Here is a 14,946-nt window from a genome sequence, read left to right as displayed (position 1 = left end):
AATTCTTTGTGCCAAACTCTTATACTGATCATTTTTTACTACTTTTCACATTAATGTCCTTTTTTCTTCCATTCCACATACATTCATGCCCTCTGGGAACAATTTGCTTCATTTTAGCAATATTTTCTTCAGGAATACATGGATACTGAACTCGTCAGTTCATGTTGGTCCCGCCGTTAAGTATAGAACTACCAATGTCCTTCAGAAACTGGTAAGACACGACAATATTCTCACTCTGCCATTGCTGTTGAGTTTGCTGCGGCACGAGTACAATTCTGCTAGCAGCATTTAAATTCTATCATCTATTAATATGGCATATTTTTCTATGGGTTTTCTGGTTTGCTTGCTTTTTTTTTACTTTCAGAACAACTGGAATATAGAAATGATTCTCTATTTTTGAATGTTTGATACAACGTTTCTAAAAAGCTACCTGGGCCCTACCATGTGAGACCAAAATAATGGTGAAATTAGTTATGCTATTAAAATCTGCTATGATTACTGTGCTCTTCTATACCTCCTGTAACTATTTTGCATGCACTGTAGCACTGTAGCACTGTGTTCCTGATCATCAATTTGCTCAAGCAGACACCAGTAACGTCTCCATTGTGAGACTTGTTGTTACAGTTTTTGGCATATTTAATACACCACGGGTAGCTTGCCAGGCTCTGCCGTGCGGAAGGGATACTCTCGGTAGCTTGCCAGGCTCTCCGAGAGGGGTGGAGAAGCTGAACCCGGGTCGGCTGCATGCAAGGCAAACACCCTACCCGTAGTGCTATCGCTCCAGTCACTATTTTGCGTATTCCCCAGAAATTCTGTTGTTTTTTTCTAGTTTGTCAAGCTCACTGGTATTGTTTGTCTCTTAGGTCAGAGCAATAATCCGGCAGGAAAGCCCTTAACTGTCACCAACCCAGGTTTGCTCCCCGACACCCCAGAAAGTCATCTGAGCCTTGCTGGGGTGATCCCCTAATTGCTGAGCCAGGAATAAGCCCTGAGCACCACTTACTGTGGCCCCCAACCAACAACAATAACTGCCTTTACGCTTTATTTTTTCCCTCCTTCCCGACATAGGCGTTGATGGTGCTATGACCTGGGGACCCACTTAGCCTCGGGGCTCACTACTGCCATTTGTGCTCCCTATTTTTAGCATCCAAGCTACAGTTGTGATGCTCATCAAGGGTCACTGCTTACCAGAGGTCACACTTCCTGAATGTGGTGCTCATGCAACCGGGCATCCCCCGTGGGAGAGGTGTCCCCCTCATTTTCCCGGTGATTATCACCACATCTGGTTGTAGCACTGGGGGTTGCAGACGGCAGAGGGCAGAGCGATGGCTCTGAGCACTCAGAGATGTGGGACCCCAGAAATTTGGACTTGTGGTCCTATGTTTGCAAAACGAGTGATCTTACTCATTGTGCCATTTTTTTAGGCCTTTATGCTTTTGTATGGTCTGTATTTACTTCCCCTTTATCAGTGAGTCAGAGATGTTTCTAGCTCACTTTTTTAAAATCGCTCTAGGTTTGGTTTGATTTTACTTTCTGTTCTATTGATTTCTGGCCCACTAATCTATTACTCTCCATTAGGTACTGTTTCTTGGGGTTTGTGGTTTTCCTAGAATTCCAATTTTAATGTTCATCTTATTTGCTTTCATTCTTTCTTGCTTTCTAAGAAACGTGCTAGAAGCTAGCCAACTCCATCTAAATGCTACTTTGGCTACATCCCACACATTTCCTTTCACTTCCTAGACCACACATTCTGAAATCTAAGTGCTCATGACTACTTTTAAAATTTTTATATTTCTCCTTTAATCTAAGGTGGTACATTTTCAGTTTTCACACTTGTTTTGGTTTTGAATTACAGTTATTTGTGATTTCTCTGTACTTTTGTATTAGAGGCAGAGAACATGGTACATGTAAATTTGATTCTTAGAAATTCTGAAGTTTTCTCCATTACCTAAAACAAGACAGGTTTTATGACTGTAGAAGTAACTCTTTAAATTCTTACTAATTCTTCATTTGCCGATGCATTATTTTATACATATACCTATTTTTATCTTATCAATGCCATAGCAATTTTCTAATCTGAAATTTTCCTTTATTTGATCAAATTAAAAAAGAAATCATGTTTAAAAGACTAGCTACACAGTTGACCTAGTCCTGCCCACTTTTCTTTTATTGGTATAAAACAAAGTTCTCTGCGCTTTACTATTTCTTTGCCTGAAAAGTAATTTAATTGTCATTTCCAAATAACAGATTTGGGAAAGAGCACCCTTATCTGATTTTATTGCTACAACTTTTCTAGCCCTTCATTTTTAATTTTGCTATTTCCTTTTTACAGTAAGCTCTTGTCAACAATAAATATCTGTATTTTTTTCAGCATCGCAGGCTTGTACTTCTGATCTGAGCTTATTTCATTTGCATTTATTGCCTTTCCCATTATTCATTCCTATTTCTACCAACTTTCTCCATGGTTTCTACACACCATCTGTTTCCACCTCCCCCATCCCACCATTCCTTTCTACTCTGCACTAATAAACTGAGTTTCCGGTGGATGATTTACAACAGATATTTTGAAACTCAGATGTTCCATTTTATTCTAGTAGGTTACTCATCACACTCACGCCTACACTTTCCTACTGATCTTTTTATTTTAGGGAAGGGGAGGGCGGCACCCCCAACACTATTCTACGCAGGGGGTCACATGGTGCTGCTGGTTAGACTCTTGCAAAGCACCCAGCACGCAGAGCTAGCTCCTTGAGCCCTCCTGTCAATCTCTTCAACTTCTTACCTACCTGTCCCCAGAGAAAGCAATGCCCAGAGACCAGTGAGCAGCGCTGGAGTTGAGATGAGTGGCCCTGGCAGACAGCAAGCCCTCAGAAAAGAGACAGTCGCTATCTTTACTCTGCTTTTAGGATAGTTTGCTCCTAACACCATCCTCAACCTGAGGTCCGTACAGTGATCTGTCAGAAGCTGGTCAGCGACCCTCCTTCCCAGTCTGCCCGGCAACACACCCAAGTTACTCTGCAGAGTGAGCTCACACTGCTTCCCCGCAGCCAACTTGTACAAGTCTCTCTCGGCACAGCTCACAGTGGCAACGGGGTAACGTGCCACCTAGAATGACCAGAGAGAAAAGTGTCTCCTGAAAAATATTCCAGACTATCTCAAGACACCCAGTATCATTGTACTATTTTATTCTGAAGCTGTTATAGATACATATATATATATACAACTGTATCCTGGATATATATACAAATCAGTTCTTATAAATCAGTTTCTAGGATATTCCCCAACCAGTTTCTACCATGTAATGTGTATGCAAATCCATCAAATTTTTCCACTTTCCCCATTGCTGTGTTTTTCTAGGACCGAGTTTAGGGAAGAGACTCATTGGCCTTTGTTTTACTTGCCACCATATCCTTAGGGGTTACCTACAAATACCTTTAACGATGGACAAAACAATCAATGAATGATTCGCTTCTTCCAGAATCCCGTGTCATGAAAGCAAGCCTCTTTCCCTTTTCTGCCAAGATTCAGGGTTTATGATTGAAAGGGAAGGTGAAAGAGAGGGTCAAGGGCTGGGGTAATAAATTGCAGATGTCACACAGGAAATGCTCGTTGGCCAGAGCCCAGCCTCCTCTGGTGACTAAAGGCTGACAGGCAAGTGGGATCTGCCTCGCCCCAACATGAGCTGGGTTTTCCCCCAGACGTGGGGTTTGGTTCCCTCATCCCAGGAATCCCCTAGGGGCTCCCAGGCAGGGGAAAAGAGTTTTCTTTGACAAATGTGCAGCTGTGTGGAAAGGCTAATGGCTCACTCCACAGACAGGCTGGCCAGCATCATGTTCCGCAAGCCTCTCTGGGTTATGTCTTTTTCTCATCTCTGCTAACAGAAATTGGTTTTCTTTCTCCCTATCCTTCTAAGTAGCCAGACTCCACATGACCAAATAAAAGTCAAGGACTCCGTAACTTAAGTTAAGTTCTAGTAGCACTGTCATCTATTGTTCATCGATTTGCTCGAGCGGGCACCAGTAACGCTCCCTTGTGAGACTTGTTGTTACTGTCTCTGGCATATCGAATGCACCATGGGTAGCTTGCCAGGCTCTGCCGTGCGGGTAGGGTACTCTCGGTAGCTTGCTGGGCTCTCGGAGAGGGACTGAAGAACTGAACCCGAGTCGGCCGCTTGCAAGGCAAATGCCCTACCTGTTATGCTATCACTCCAGTCCAATATAAACTAATATCCAGTTAGCATTTACAAGGGTTCAACTAGTTACTCCCCCACTACTTTTCCTCTCAAAAGTCCTCACAGGAGGGGCAGATAAGCACTACAGTCAAGATCACAGTTTTCAAGTTTTTATGAATCAGATTTTGAATCTCAAGTAATCAGGCTAGATGTCCTGCATGCAACCTGGGGCAGGAGAGATATCGGGGAGGTGACGCACTTGCCTCGAAGGTAACCACTTTGACCACGAGCCTAGTTTGAGCCCTGGTTCAATCCCCAGCATCACATCCATCCCCTAGGCCCCATCAGGGCTCATTCTTGAGCACAAATCCAGGAAGAAGCCCAAGCAATGTTGGCCATGGCAAAAAAAAAAAGTGTATTTCAATTGTTCTACACTTAAGTGTGCCCATAAAAATTTATAGCAATTCACACTAGAATGTTACTGTGAGGACTGAGGAATATCAAAGTATATCTGAATATTTTTGAATATTGAATATATTTGAATATTGAATGTATTCAAATATTATTGTGAGAATTAATTGAGAAAAACTGAAGTACATAAGTACTTGGCCTGGTACAGAGAAAGCATTCAAAGTTGGATATTTTCATACATATTGCTTAAATTACGGAAAGATTAGACAATCCCTAAAATGCACTCCGTCAGAGGAATGAACTGTCAGCTCTTGGGAAGTCCTCTTAGGAAATCAGAACTGTAGCTTGGAAAATGTCTCTCCCGGTGCACTGTGTCGGTATTAGCAGCAGAAGGTGTTAATCTGGCAAGCAGCGGAAGTGTCCACGCGTCCTCAGGGCATCAGGCTAGATGCCTCAGGGCAGGGCTGGTTCTTGACTTTGTGCGGGATCATGTTCTGTATCAGCTATGAAGGGAAAACACACCCTCTAATGATGACTAAAGGCAAACTAGACAATTCCAGGTGTCCAGAGAAGACAAAATTGTACTACCTTAGGGTGGGAAGATTTCCATTATTTTAATCGGGGGAAAAAAATCAGCTATGCTCTGCTGAAACTAATTCAACAAGAGGTTCCTGGTGTATCATCCAATTTCAGGAACAGGACAGTGGGCACAATACAAAAATATCCAATATCATAACTTTCCAACACTGCAAGTCCCTGGGTTGTAATCCCCCAGTGAGACTGGTTTCAAGTGACACGCTAATTAAACACTTTACGCATTTCTCAATTATTTTAAAAGGAAGGCAATACAAATCTTACCACTACTCTGTTTTGTTCTGTTTTGTTTTTCTAGGTACACGCCCTCCGTGCCTGAGGGTGATTCTTGGTTCTGTGCAAGGATCTCTAACAGTTCTTAGAAAACAAACTGTGGAGCCAGGGATTTGGAACTGGGGTCAGCCACTGTTCAAGGCAAGCACCTTGAACACCGTACTATCTCTCCACCCTGCAAACCATTATTCTGAGGGCTAAACAAAACATCTGACATCAAAAGGACTTGTAGACTTTTAAAGCATTTAATTCACTGATAATATTTCTCTCCAAATGAAAGAATGCTGCATAATTAAACATTTATCCTAGCCGCAACAACCTTTAAGAGCTCAAATCATCCTCATTTACAGATGGAAATGGAAGATTAAAGAGGTAAAGTAACTCATCCAACATCACAGAACTAACTAAATCCAGATCTGTGGCAACCAAGAAGTTCTAAGAGGAGCCAGAGAAAACACAGGGCACTTGCCTTGTTTGACAGCACAGGGCACAAACCCCAATCTGAATGCCAGGTGCCACATATGGACCCCCGAGCTGCCAGAGGTGGTTCCTCCAGAGCACAGGGCCAGGAATAGCCCCCTGCAGCTCCAAATGTGAGCCAATCTCCACCCATTCCCCTCAAAAATTCAAAATTCTAAAAAACGCTCATATAATAGGAACAATCCCAGAAGCCATATATTATATTCTGCACACAATGCAAAGGCCTTCTTCACTCGTCCCTAAACAGAAACAGGAAACAGTCTTTTCCCATATTATCTTTTTCTTTAAAATAACTTTTAATGTTTCATCTTTTCTACATTTACTTAGGGATTTCAGAGTTAAATAAAAGCCTAGGATAAGATAGATGGGATATGTGACCCAAACAATAATTCCCCCCCACCCAAAAAAAGAATGGTGACAGGAGGGGAAGAAACCTCTGGTCACAGGTGGAGGGACACTGAGGCAATGGTGAGTCTGGAGCAAGAACACTGAATACTTAAAACTCTGTTCTCAGCTGTTCTGTGAATCACAAGAAAAAATAGTTTGTTTAGGACACCTGCAGAAAGGACGATGGCGGTCAACTGAGAGTAGATGATACAGGCCAGTTCAAAGGGCAGGAGCCCCGCCTGGACTGGCAGCCCCCTCGCGGGTCTCACCCAGACAGCACCGCCTCACCGGGCCTGAGCACCGAACCATCGGGGCTACACAACTGGATCAAGTATCACCAGGTGCAGCCCCGTCTCCGAGCACTATGGAAGACCCCTCCCCACCCCCACCGCACCCCCCCCCATCCTACCCACACACAAAAAAAATAGTCACAAGAAACTAGGGGGAAATTTTGTAATGACACTCCAAAAGCTGCTCAAAACTACTTGCTGTTGAATTTAAACATGAGAAAATTGCTTTAGGAAAATGTGACCCTTGTCAAGTAGCACCACAAAAAGAAATGAAAGGTAAATGCTAATAAATGGGTAATTACATTCACCTCTTCATTCTAAATTCAAATGAACTGGCTTTTAGACTGACATTTTTTTGTAATCTGAGGCACTGTGATGTAGAATTTTGTTAATTAGGGTTTCCTATACAGAGTTCCAACAATACTGATATGATTTGGAATGAGATGATTGCTCTTTGAACAGCTGCCCTGGGAACGTAATAGGGGCAAGTCACTGAAACTCAGATATTCCTGGACAGCTAAAAACAAATATAAAAGAAATTCAAAACCTGACTACAAGTTGAATCTGTGTTCACTCTGATGTCGGGAACCTCAGACCATCTGTGGGAAAGCTAACTAACATGAACATCATTTGAGACGGATGCAAGGTGGAGAATGGTTTGCCAAGGGGCAAAGCCATTTATTAGACTGTGACAAGCTTTTAAATATCTGCATTACCATTAACCAACTGCCTGGTTCTCCGTTTGCACACCTGCCGCCTCCATCCACAGCTATTATGGCAGCAAACGTTGAAGCGTCCTAAGTCTTAAACAATGGCGCCCTCTTCTGACCCTCTTATAGTACTGCAAGCAATTCAGATACTGAAGAAATCTCATTTACACCTAACATTTCCCAAAGTTTGACATATCTACAATTCCCTTCATAAACCTAAATTTATATTTATACACAAAAACAACATCTCATCCAAATTAAAATTCTACCTATTGAGGGAAAATAAATTCTGGCTTCCTAGCATTTTATTTTAAGTTTGACTGGAGCGATAGCACAGCAGGTAGGGCATTTACCTTGCACGCAGTCAACCCAGGTTCGATTCCTCTCGGAGAGCCCGGCAAGCTACCGAGAGTATCCCGCCCACACAGCAGAGCTTGGCAAGCTCCCCGTGGCGTACTGGATATGCCAAAAACAGTAACAAGTCTCACAATGGAGACGTTACTGGTGCCCGCTGAAGCAAATCAATGAACAACAGGATGACAGTGCGACAGTGCTACAGTGCTAAATTTATCCTAGAAAAATGGTGCTACTCAGGTCTGAAGCTGCCAGGTGCCTCCAGGGCACCCAGCCGGTGCTCAGGGGTCACTATGGCTATACCTGGCGATTCTGGAAGGCAGGGCAGGGTGGAGGGCATCAATCACAGGGCGCCAGCACTTGAACTTGAACTCTGGATCTTGCGCATTCAAGGCCTACAACTCAGCCCCCAAAACTATGTCCCCAGCATCTCCTAACATTCCAATCACCTACAGAAATTAGTTGATTTTGTTTCAAGAATTATGACAACGGCTAACCTGCAGAGACTTACTATGAAGCCAGTATCAAGCATGAATTGACTAGTTAATCTTAATAACTTTTTTAAATAGGAACTATTTTCTTTCATCTTTTAGATGTGGCAAGTGACATACAATGAAGTTATTTAAATAACATGTCCAAGATTATGACCTGACAGTAGAAAAAAAATTAAAAACACCTGAAGCTCAAGCCAAGTAAGTAGCAAGATCAGAGCTTTAGTTATACCCACCTAGCCTATGAAGCAGAACAAAGCTGCAATTATAGTAAGATGACACATTTTTTAGAGTGAGAATTATATGAAAAACTGCAAACACATCTTTAAATCTCCAAGTTTTCAAAGTAAACTGTACCAAAGCAAAATGTCATGCCAGTTTTAGACATTTCCCATGCTCCCTCACTTGAAGATTCTTATCTTTTGGGTACGATGCTTTTATCTCGTCTTTCTATTCCCTATTCCTTTTTCCAACCCTGCCCTCACTGACTCAAGATTTGAAGTCTTTCAAAGGATGACTCCACATCATATGCTTTAATTTTCATTCATAAAGCAGAACTTCTCACCTATTTCTAATCAAATACCCTGCTTTACCGAGTACTTAAAATTGTTTTACATTAAGACATTTTAAGTATTTTTAAAAGTAATGTATTCAAATAGCATCAATTCTAACTCTTTGATCATTGCAAAACTGATAGATCCTCATCTATTGAAAATTACTGATTGTATTCCTACCTGAGAATAGGGCTAACAGGTTAATTTAAGATTTCTAACAATACTAATTCTTGATAGAGAGATACACAGAAAGACAGAGTTGCTTGGGCCACACCAGGCTGTGTGCAGGGCTTATCCTGGCTGTGCTCAAGAATCAATCCTGGCAGAACTGGGGAGCAATCTGGGATGCTGTAGATCGAACCCAGGTCAGCTGTGTGCAAGGCAAATGCCTTTACCACCATATCACCTTTTCAGCCCACTAGCCGTATTTTTAAATACAATACGAAGGCACATTAAATAATCTGTAGCTTAAAATGAGATTTAGAACATTTCTAATTCCTACTATTTGTCTACTTAGCACCATACATAATATCAAAAGATAAAAACTTAATAATCCAAATACAGGGTTTATCATAAGTAAAAATGAAAGCTTCATTTTAAAATTTTAAATTTTTCAATTGAATCACTCACTGTGAGATACACAGTTAAAAAGTTGCTCGTGACTGAGTTTCTGTCACACAGTGTTCCAACACCCCCCCCTTCACCAGTGTAATGTCCCACCAGCAATGGCCCTAGAATCCCTCCCTCCCACCACCATGAGGCTCCCCTATGGCAGACACCCCTCCCTCTCTCACTCTCCCTTTCCCTCCATGCCCTTCCCTGAGCATTTCTTGTTCCCCTTTAGAAACTATGGTTTGCAATACTGTTACTGAAAGGGTATCATGCATGTCACTTCACCTCCTTCCAGCACTCAGTTCTTGTCCAGAGTGATCTACCTGCACTCCCCCGCCCAAGGTGAGCTTCCTACCATGCACCAGTCCTCCTGGTCTCTTTTCTACTGTTTTTGGATATTATTCTTATACTATGTTTTCCTTTTTTTTTTCCTTAATATCCCGCAAATGAGTTGAAAGCTTCATTTAGATATCTTTCTACACTGAGCTTTTCATTCACACATTTCTAAGTATACTTAGAAATACGGACTGAAAGTCAGAAATATCAAACACATATAGGAAAAGTAAATTTATATTTCTTTATACAAAGATACATAATATTTATATTTTTATATAATTTGTTATGTACAAGTCTCACAATGGAGACGTTACTGGTGCCCGCTAGAGCAAATCGATGAACAATGGGACGACAGTATGACATTTACACACACACACACACACACACACACGTAAGTGCCAAGGAATCAGATCCCCTATGCACCCCCAGCTCTCTTCACCTCTGTCTGCAGTATGGCTGCCCTCTGCTCCTTCGCCGTCAAGGACTCCTTCAGCACTTCAATGTGCTGCTTACTGTCGGAGAACTGATTGGTGAGTGTTTCCAGCTTTGTCTGGAGGGCGAGGAGTTCCGTGTCCTTCCTTGACAGCTCCTGTTTCACCTGACCAATCTAGGGAAGAAAACAACACCTTGTAAGGAAACCGGAATGAAACTCCTCTTCTGATTCAGATCTCTGACAGGCAGGAGCCAAAAAGTGGGAGACTAAAGGCGCCTTAGTTTTATGAAGGAACAGAATGGATTTCTGGCACCACCTAACCTCAGATAACTCCTCTACCACGAAAAAGCTTAGTCAATATATTTTTTTTAATTTCTAGTTTTTATTTATTGTATAATCTAACCATTCACTGAAATTCCTTTAAGAAAAATGAAAAGAGAAAGGCCCAATTCAATCTGAGGCCTGCGATACAGCAGTACCCACCTGAACGCCAGGATACAAATAAAATAGCTTATGTTATTCAGTAAGATCTATTTAGAATATAAATTGAAATTAGCATAGATGCAATAGAGAAGGGGGGAAAACTAATATTGCTACTGAAAATTAAATTCCAGGGTGAAGAGACAGTACAGCAGATAAGACCCGGTTTCAATCATCAGCACTGCATTATCAAATCCCAAGTCCCAGCAAGAATGATCTGTGAGTTTAGAACCCAGAGCCCAGAATAAGCCTTGAGCATTGCAAAGTACAGCTGAAAGAACAAAATAAAGAAAGGAAAATTTAATTCAATCGCTACAACTGCATTTTAATTTTATCATTCTCAAGTTTAATTTTAAAACCCCTATCTTAAAAAGCCACTTTCAATGTCCTAAAATGTTATAAACATTTATTTTTTGGGGAAAAAAGTCTTGTAATATTGTTAATTTAGGTGTACTGACCTATAACTTTTTAAAAAGATACCTACAAAGTTATATCATTTGGATACAGCATACCAACTTGGTAGAAAGATGCACATGATCTAAATGACGCACAAAACCTTATTCTGTAAAAATCTGCAAGTGTAATTTCAGTTTAAATTCCTCTGATAGCAATCTATAAATCAATATGGGTCATTTTTCCACAAACTTATCTTAAACCAAGAAAACATTTCAAATATCTCCTATGCATTTTTAATGTTTCTAAGAATTTTTTTTTAAGAACCTTTTATTCTAAAAGTAAGCCTAAACTAGACCTGCTTTTACATTTTTCACATTGGGTTTATAGTACGTAACTCTTTTAAATATAACAGTATTTTTCTTTAACATTATATTAACTACCTAGCAAAACAGCTGAGCACTAGAAGACAGATTACTGGAAGAATAACTACTATAATAAGTCATTGCAGTGAATCTGATAAAATGAAAAGGATTCTCGTATTTTTAAAATTGAATCTAAGGTATTTTGATGATCATAGTCTGAGTTCTAAGGAATAAAGCTTTTTCAAGAAATAGGAAGTATAAAAATTTTTACTTTAATTAAAATTCAATTTTTAGGGGGACTTGAGACACCGGTGGAGGGAAGTGGGCTCCTTCATTCAGGTGTGGTGCTGGGGTAATGTTTGCACGATAAGTGTGATTAATGGTAGTTGTCTGTCTTGGGGACACACCCAGTGCTGGGGGTGGGGGGTTACTCTTGGCTCTGTGCTCAGGAATATACTCCTAATGGTGCTCAGGGGATCATATGGGATCGCAGAGCTCGAACCCAGGTCAGCTGCATACAAACAAGCACCCTCCCGCTGTACCATTGCTCCAGCCCCTGATCAACAGCATTACATATCTCAGTATGTCAACAACGATGATTTTTAAAGTAAAAAAATATATTTTGGAGATGAAAAAAATGCTTAAAATCAGACTTTTAGAGACTATTGAAAATCTGTTTCTGCAAAAGAATTAGCATTTTCCTTTTGTGCATAAAGTCTCTATTTAAAAATAAAGTTATTCATTCAACAAGTTTTTCTGTACACTTATTGCATACAAAGTACTTGAGAACATCAAGGGAAGATAAGTGTAAACAGCAGCTATTTTCATTCAATGGCACATATTTACCCAGGAGCTGTCACATACTATAATGGTCTTTTATGACATCCCTTTACCAACATTACTATAATTTCACCCCAATATATAGTTGGCACCAAAAATACACATGCTTTATGAATAAATATTCTGAAGAAATATATTAGCATTACCAATTGCTCAGCTAGAGGGATAAGTTAAAAATTACTCAAACTCGGGCCTGGAGGGATAGTATAGAGGGTAGGGCATTTGCCTTGCACGTGGACGACCCGAGTTCTATTCCCAGCATCCCATATGGTCCCCTGAGCACCACCAGGAGTAATTCCAGAGCGCATCACCAGATGTGACACCCCCAAAAAAAAAATCACTCAAACTCCCAGCTACCTATAAAATCAAAACTATGAAAATCCCAGTTTTCTCATCTGCATCTGTGAATAATCTTCAAGTAATACAATACTGACAACAAAGACTGAGAAAATGAAAAAAATCTTAAATGGAAAGATGACTTCCAAAGCACAAATTTTCCTTAAAAGTCATAAGCAGGGGCTGGAGTGATAGCACAGCGGGTAGGGCGTTTGCCTTGCGTGCGGCCGACCCGGGTTCGAATCCCAGCATCCCATATGGTCCCCTGATCACCGCCAGGGGTAATTCCTGAGTGCCTGAGCCAGGAATGACCCCTGTGCATTGCCAGGTGTGACCCAAAAAGCAAAAAAACAAAATAAAATTTTTAAAAAAAAAGTCATAAGCAACAGGCTTTGCAGTCAATCACAGGTGAGGATGTGTCTTTGAGTAGTTATCTATGTAAAATGATTTCTTAATCAGTAATATGGAGAGAGCAAATCCATAAAATAATGCATTGAATGTTTGTCCTGTTGTTTGATATATCAAAGAAATTCATAACAGCTAAGAAAAAGAAGTTACAAATCAACTTCTCATCCAAAATATGCAAAAGGGTTATAAACCTAAATATTTCAAAGGATTCTATCTATGCTATAAAGTATTCTGTAAACAGCAAACACAAAATTAGCACATTTTTTTATAAGCTGCATTCCAGTCTTATCCAACCATTATTTTCAGGACCAGTTTCTTCTTTCTGGAACCAAACTGCTCACATAAAAATCAAATTCTGCCTCTAGCTGTGATTCCTAAGCACCACCCTATTATATCAATTTCCTCATCTACAAACTGGGGGTTATACTTCACTTATCTTAACAGGCTATAAAAGGCTTACAATAAACCCTCAAGTGTTAGCAATTTCTTTTTATTTTTCTTATTATATTTTGAAATGGGATTTTAAGTTCTTTAGCAGAATCCTGAACTACATTAAGAGTATTCTTTTCAACATACAGTACTTTCTTTACCAAAGATGTTTAGACAGTGATAATTTTATGTGGAATTATCTAGTAGATTTGAGTTAGCTTGCTGTTTATGTTCAAAGGGAAAAAAAAAGAAAACCTAAATGGCACTTAGAAAATAATGTATATATGTGAGAGTAAAGCACTTCACTAGAACATCTGCATATTCTCGAACCTTGGAAGAAAGAGACTACTGTTAACGGAAATCAAAAAATATTCTGTAACAAGAAAGGAATGGAGGGGGAAAAAAGTTCTGCAGTACCACTCACACATTGACAAATGCAACAATAAAGAACCAGGTATATCATATATATAAAGACTTCCAGAACATGGTGAGAGCTCACCGCAAACACAGTGCCATGTAAGTCAAACTGAAGAGGAGTCAGTGGAAGGGCAGAGCAGGCTGGTTAGTGCTCGAGTCAGGCAAAGCTGCCAAGCCCAGAGAGTGCCCGTGTAAGCCCCCCACGCCAGGACGAGCGGGCTCCCGCCTGCCATCACTACACACAAAGAGCAAATCTTACGGCAAAGACCTCAGCCTGAAGACCAGCCGCTCTCTGTCTCAGCTCCTCCCCTTGAGCCTCTTTCGAACTTAGTTCCTCCTTCAGTTGCTCTACCTGTCACGACATTGTTAATTCTTTTTTCACTTATTACGTTAATTTAGTATTTCTCTGCTTTTGAGCCAGAGCAGGAACTGGAGAGACAGCAACTTGCACACACAGCCCAATCCGTCCGCTTCTTTCCTCCTCCAAGGTCCCGAGTTCCTATCCCATAGGGTGACGGAAAGGATCTGAAATGATCAGCACAATGGAAAGCGGCAAGCACGCTGCCACCTATTAGGCGCTCAAATTAGGGTGAAAGAATTCAAACTAATTCAAACTTGAATGTGATTTTTCTTTAAATTCTGAAATTAACATGGAGTTGGTAGTAGGCATGGGAAAGATGCTTAAAATAATAAAAACCAACTTATGCGTGTCACACAGGGAAGTCAGAATCCAGTAACCACTTCTTTACAGTTTTCAGTTCTAAGAAACTGGTGAACTAAAACTGGGACACGGAGGTGAGGCCCCACAGAGAAGCTACTTATTTTCTAAATGATATTCTATAATTGCAATGATTTAAAACCTGGCAAATTGGTAGCTGTAATGAAATAAAACCCCAATTTGCCTAGTTACTAGACCAAACTGAATGGCTACAGATATATGAAAGCTATGCTGTGACGGAGCTTTTAAAGGCAGGCTGGCATGTCTCCGTGTGGCTCCCACTTTACTGTACATCAACCTGAATAGTGCAGGGTAGCAACAACTGTTTCCTCTCAAGGTAGAGCAAAGGGCTTTCCATTATCAAGCTGGATCCAGCGAGGGGTGGAGGGGGGATATGATTTAAGCCACATGTGGGGAGAGAAGGGAAGTGGGAGGGATTAGAATGGCTTAAGGTTTTGACTTTT

General features: G+C 40.8%; 1 protein-coding gene across 9 annotated transcripts in view; it reads right to left on the bottom strand.

The window, feature by feature from the left end:
- ERC1 (ELKS/RAB6-interacting/CAST family member 1) overlaps positions 1-14,946 on the bottom strand; it is a 518,184-nt gene that overhangs the window by 358,702 nt on the left and 144,536 nt on the right. For all 9 annotated transcript variants that reach the window (XM_055141299.1, XM_055141303.1, XM_055141300.1 and 6 more), the window contains exon 6: positions 10,103-10,270. In XM_055141299.1, coding sequence (XP_054997274.1) covers positions 10,103-10,270 — 168 coding nt within the window. The remainder of the gene's footprint in view (positions 1-10,102; positions 10,271-14,946) is intronic.

The sequence above is a fragment of the Sorex araneus genome, chromosome 6, assembly GCF_027595985.1.
Source record: "Sorex araneus isolate mSorAra2 chromosome 6, mSorAra2.pri, whole genome shotgun sequence".
Classification (NCBI taxonomy): Eukaryota; Metazoa; Chordata; class Mammalia; order Eulipotyphla; family Soricidae; genus Sorex; species Sorex araneus.
The sequence above is the reverse complement of the archived record's forward strand: the minus strand, read 5'-3'. Positions and strand labels throughout refer to the sequence as shown.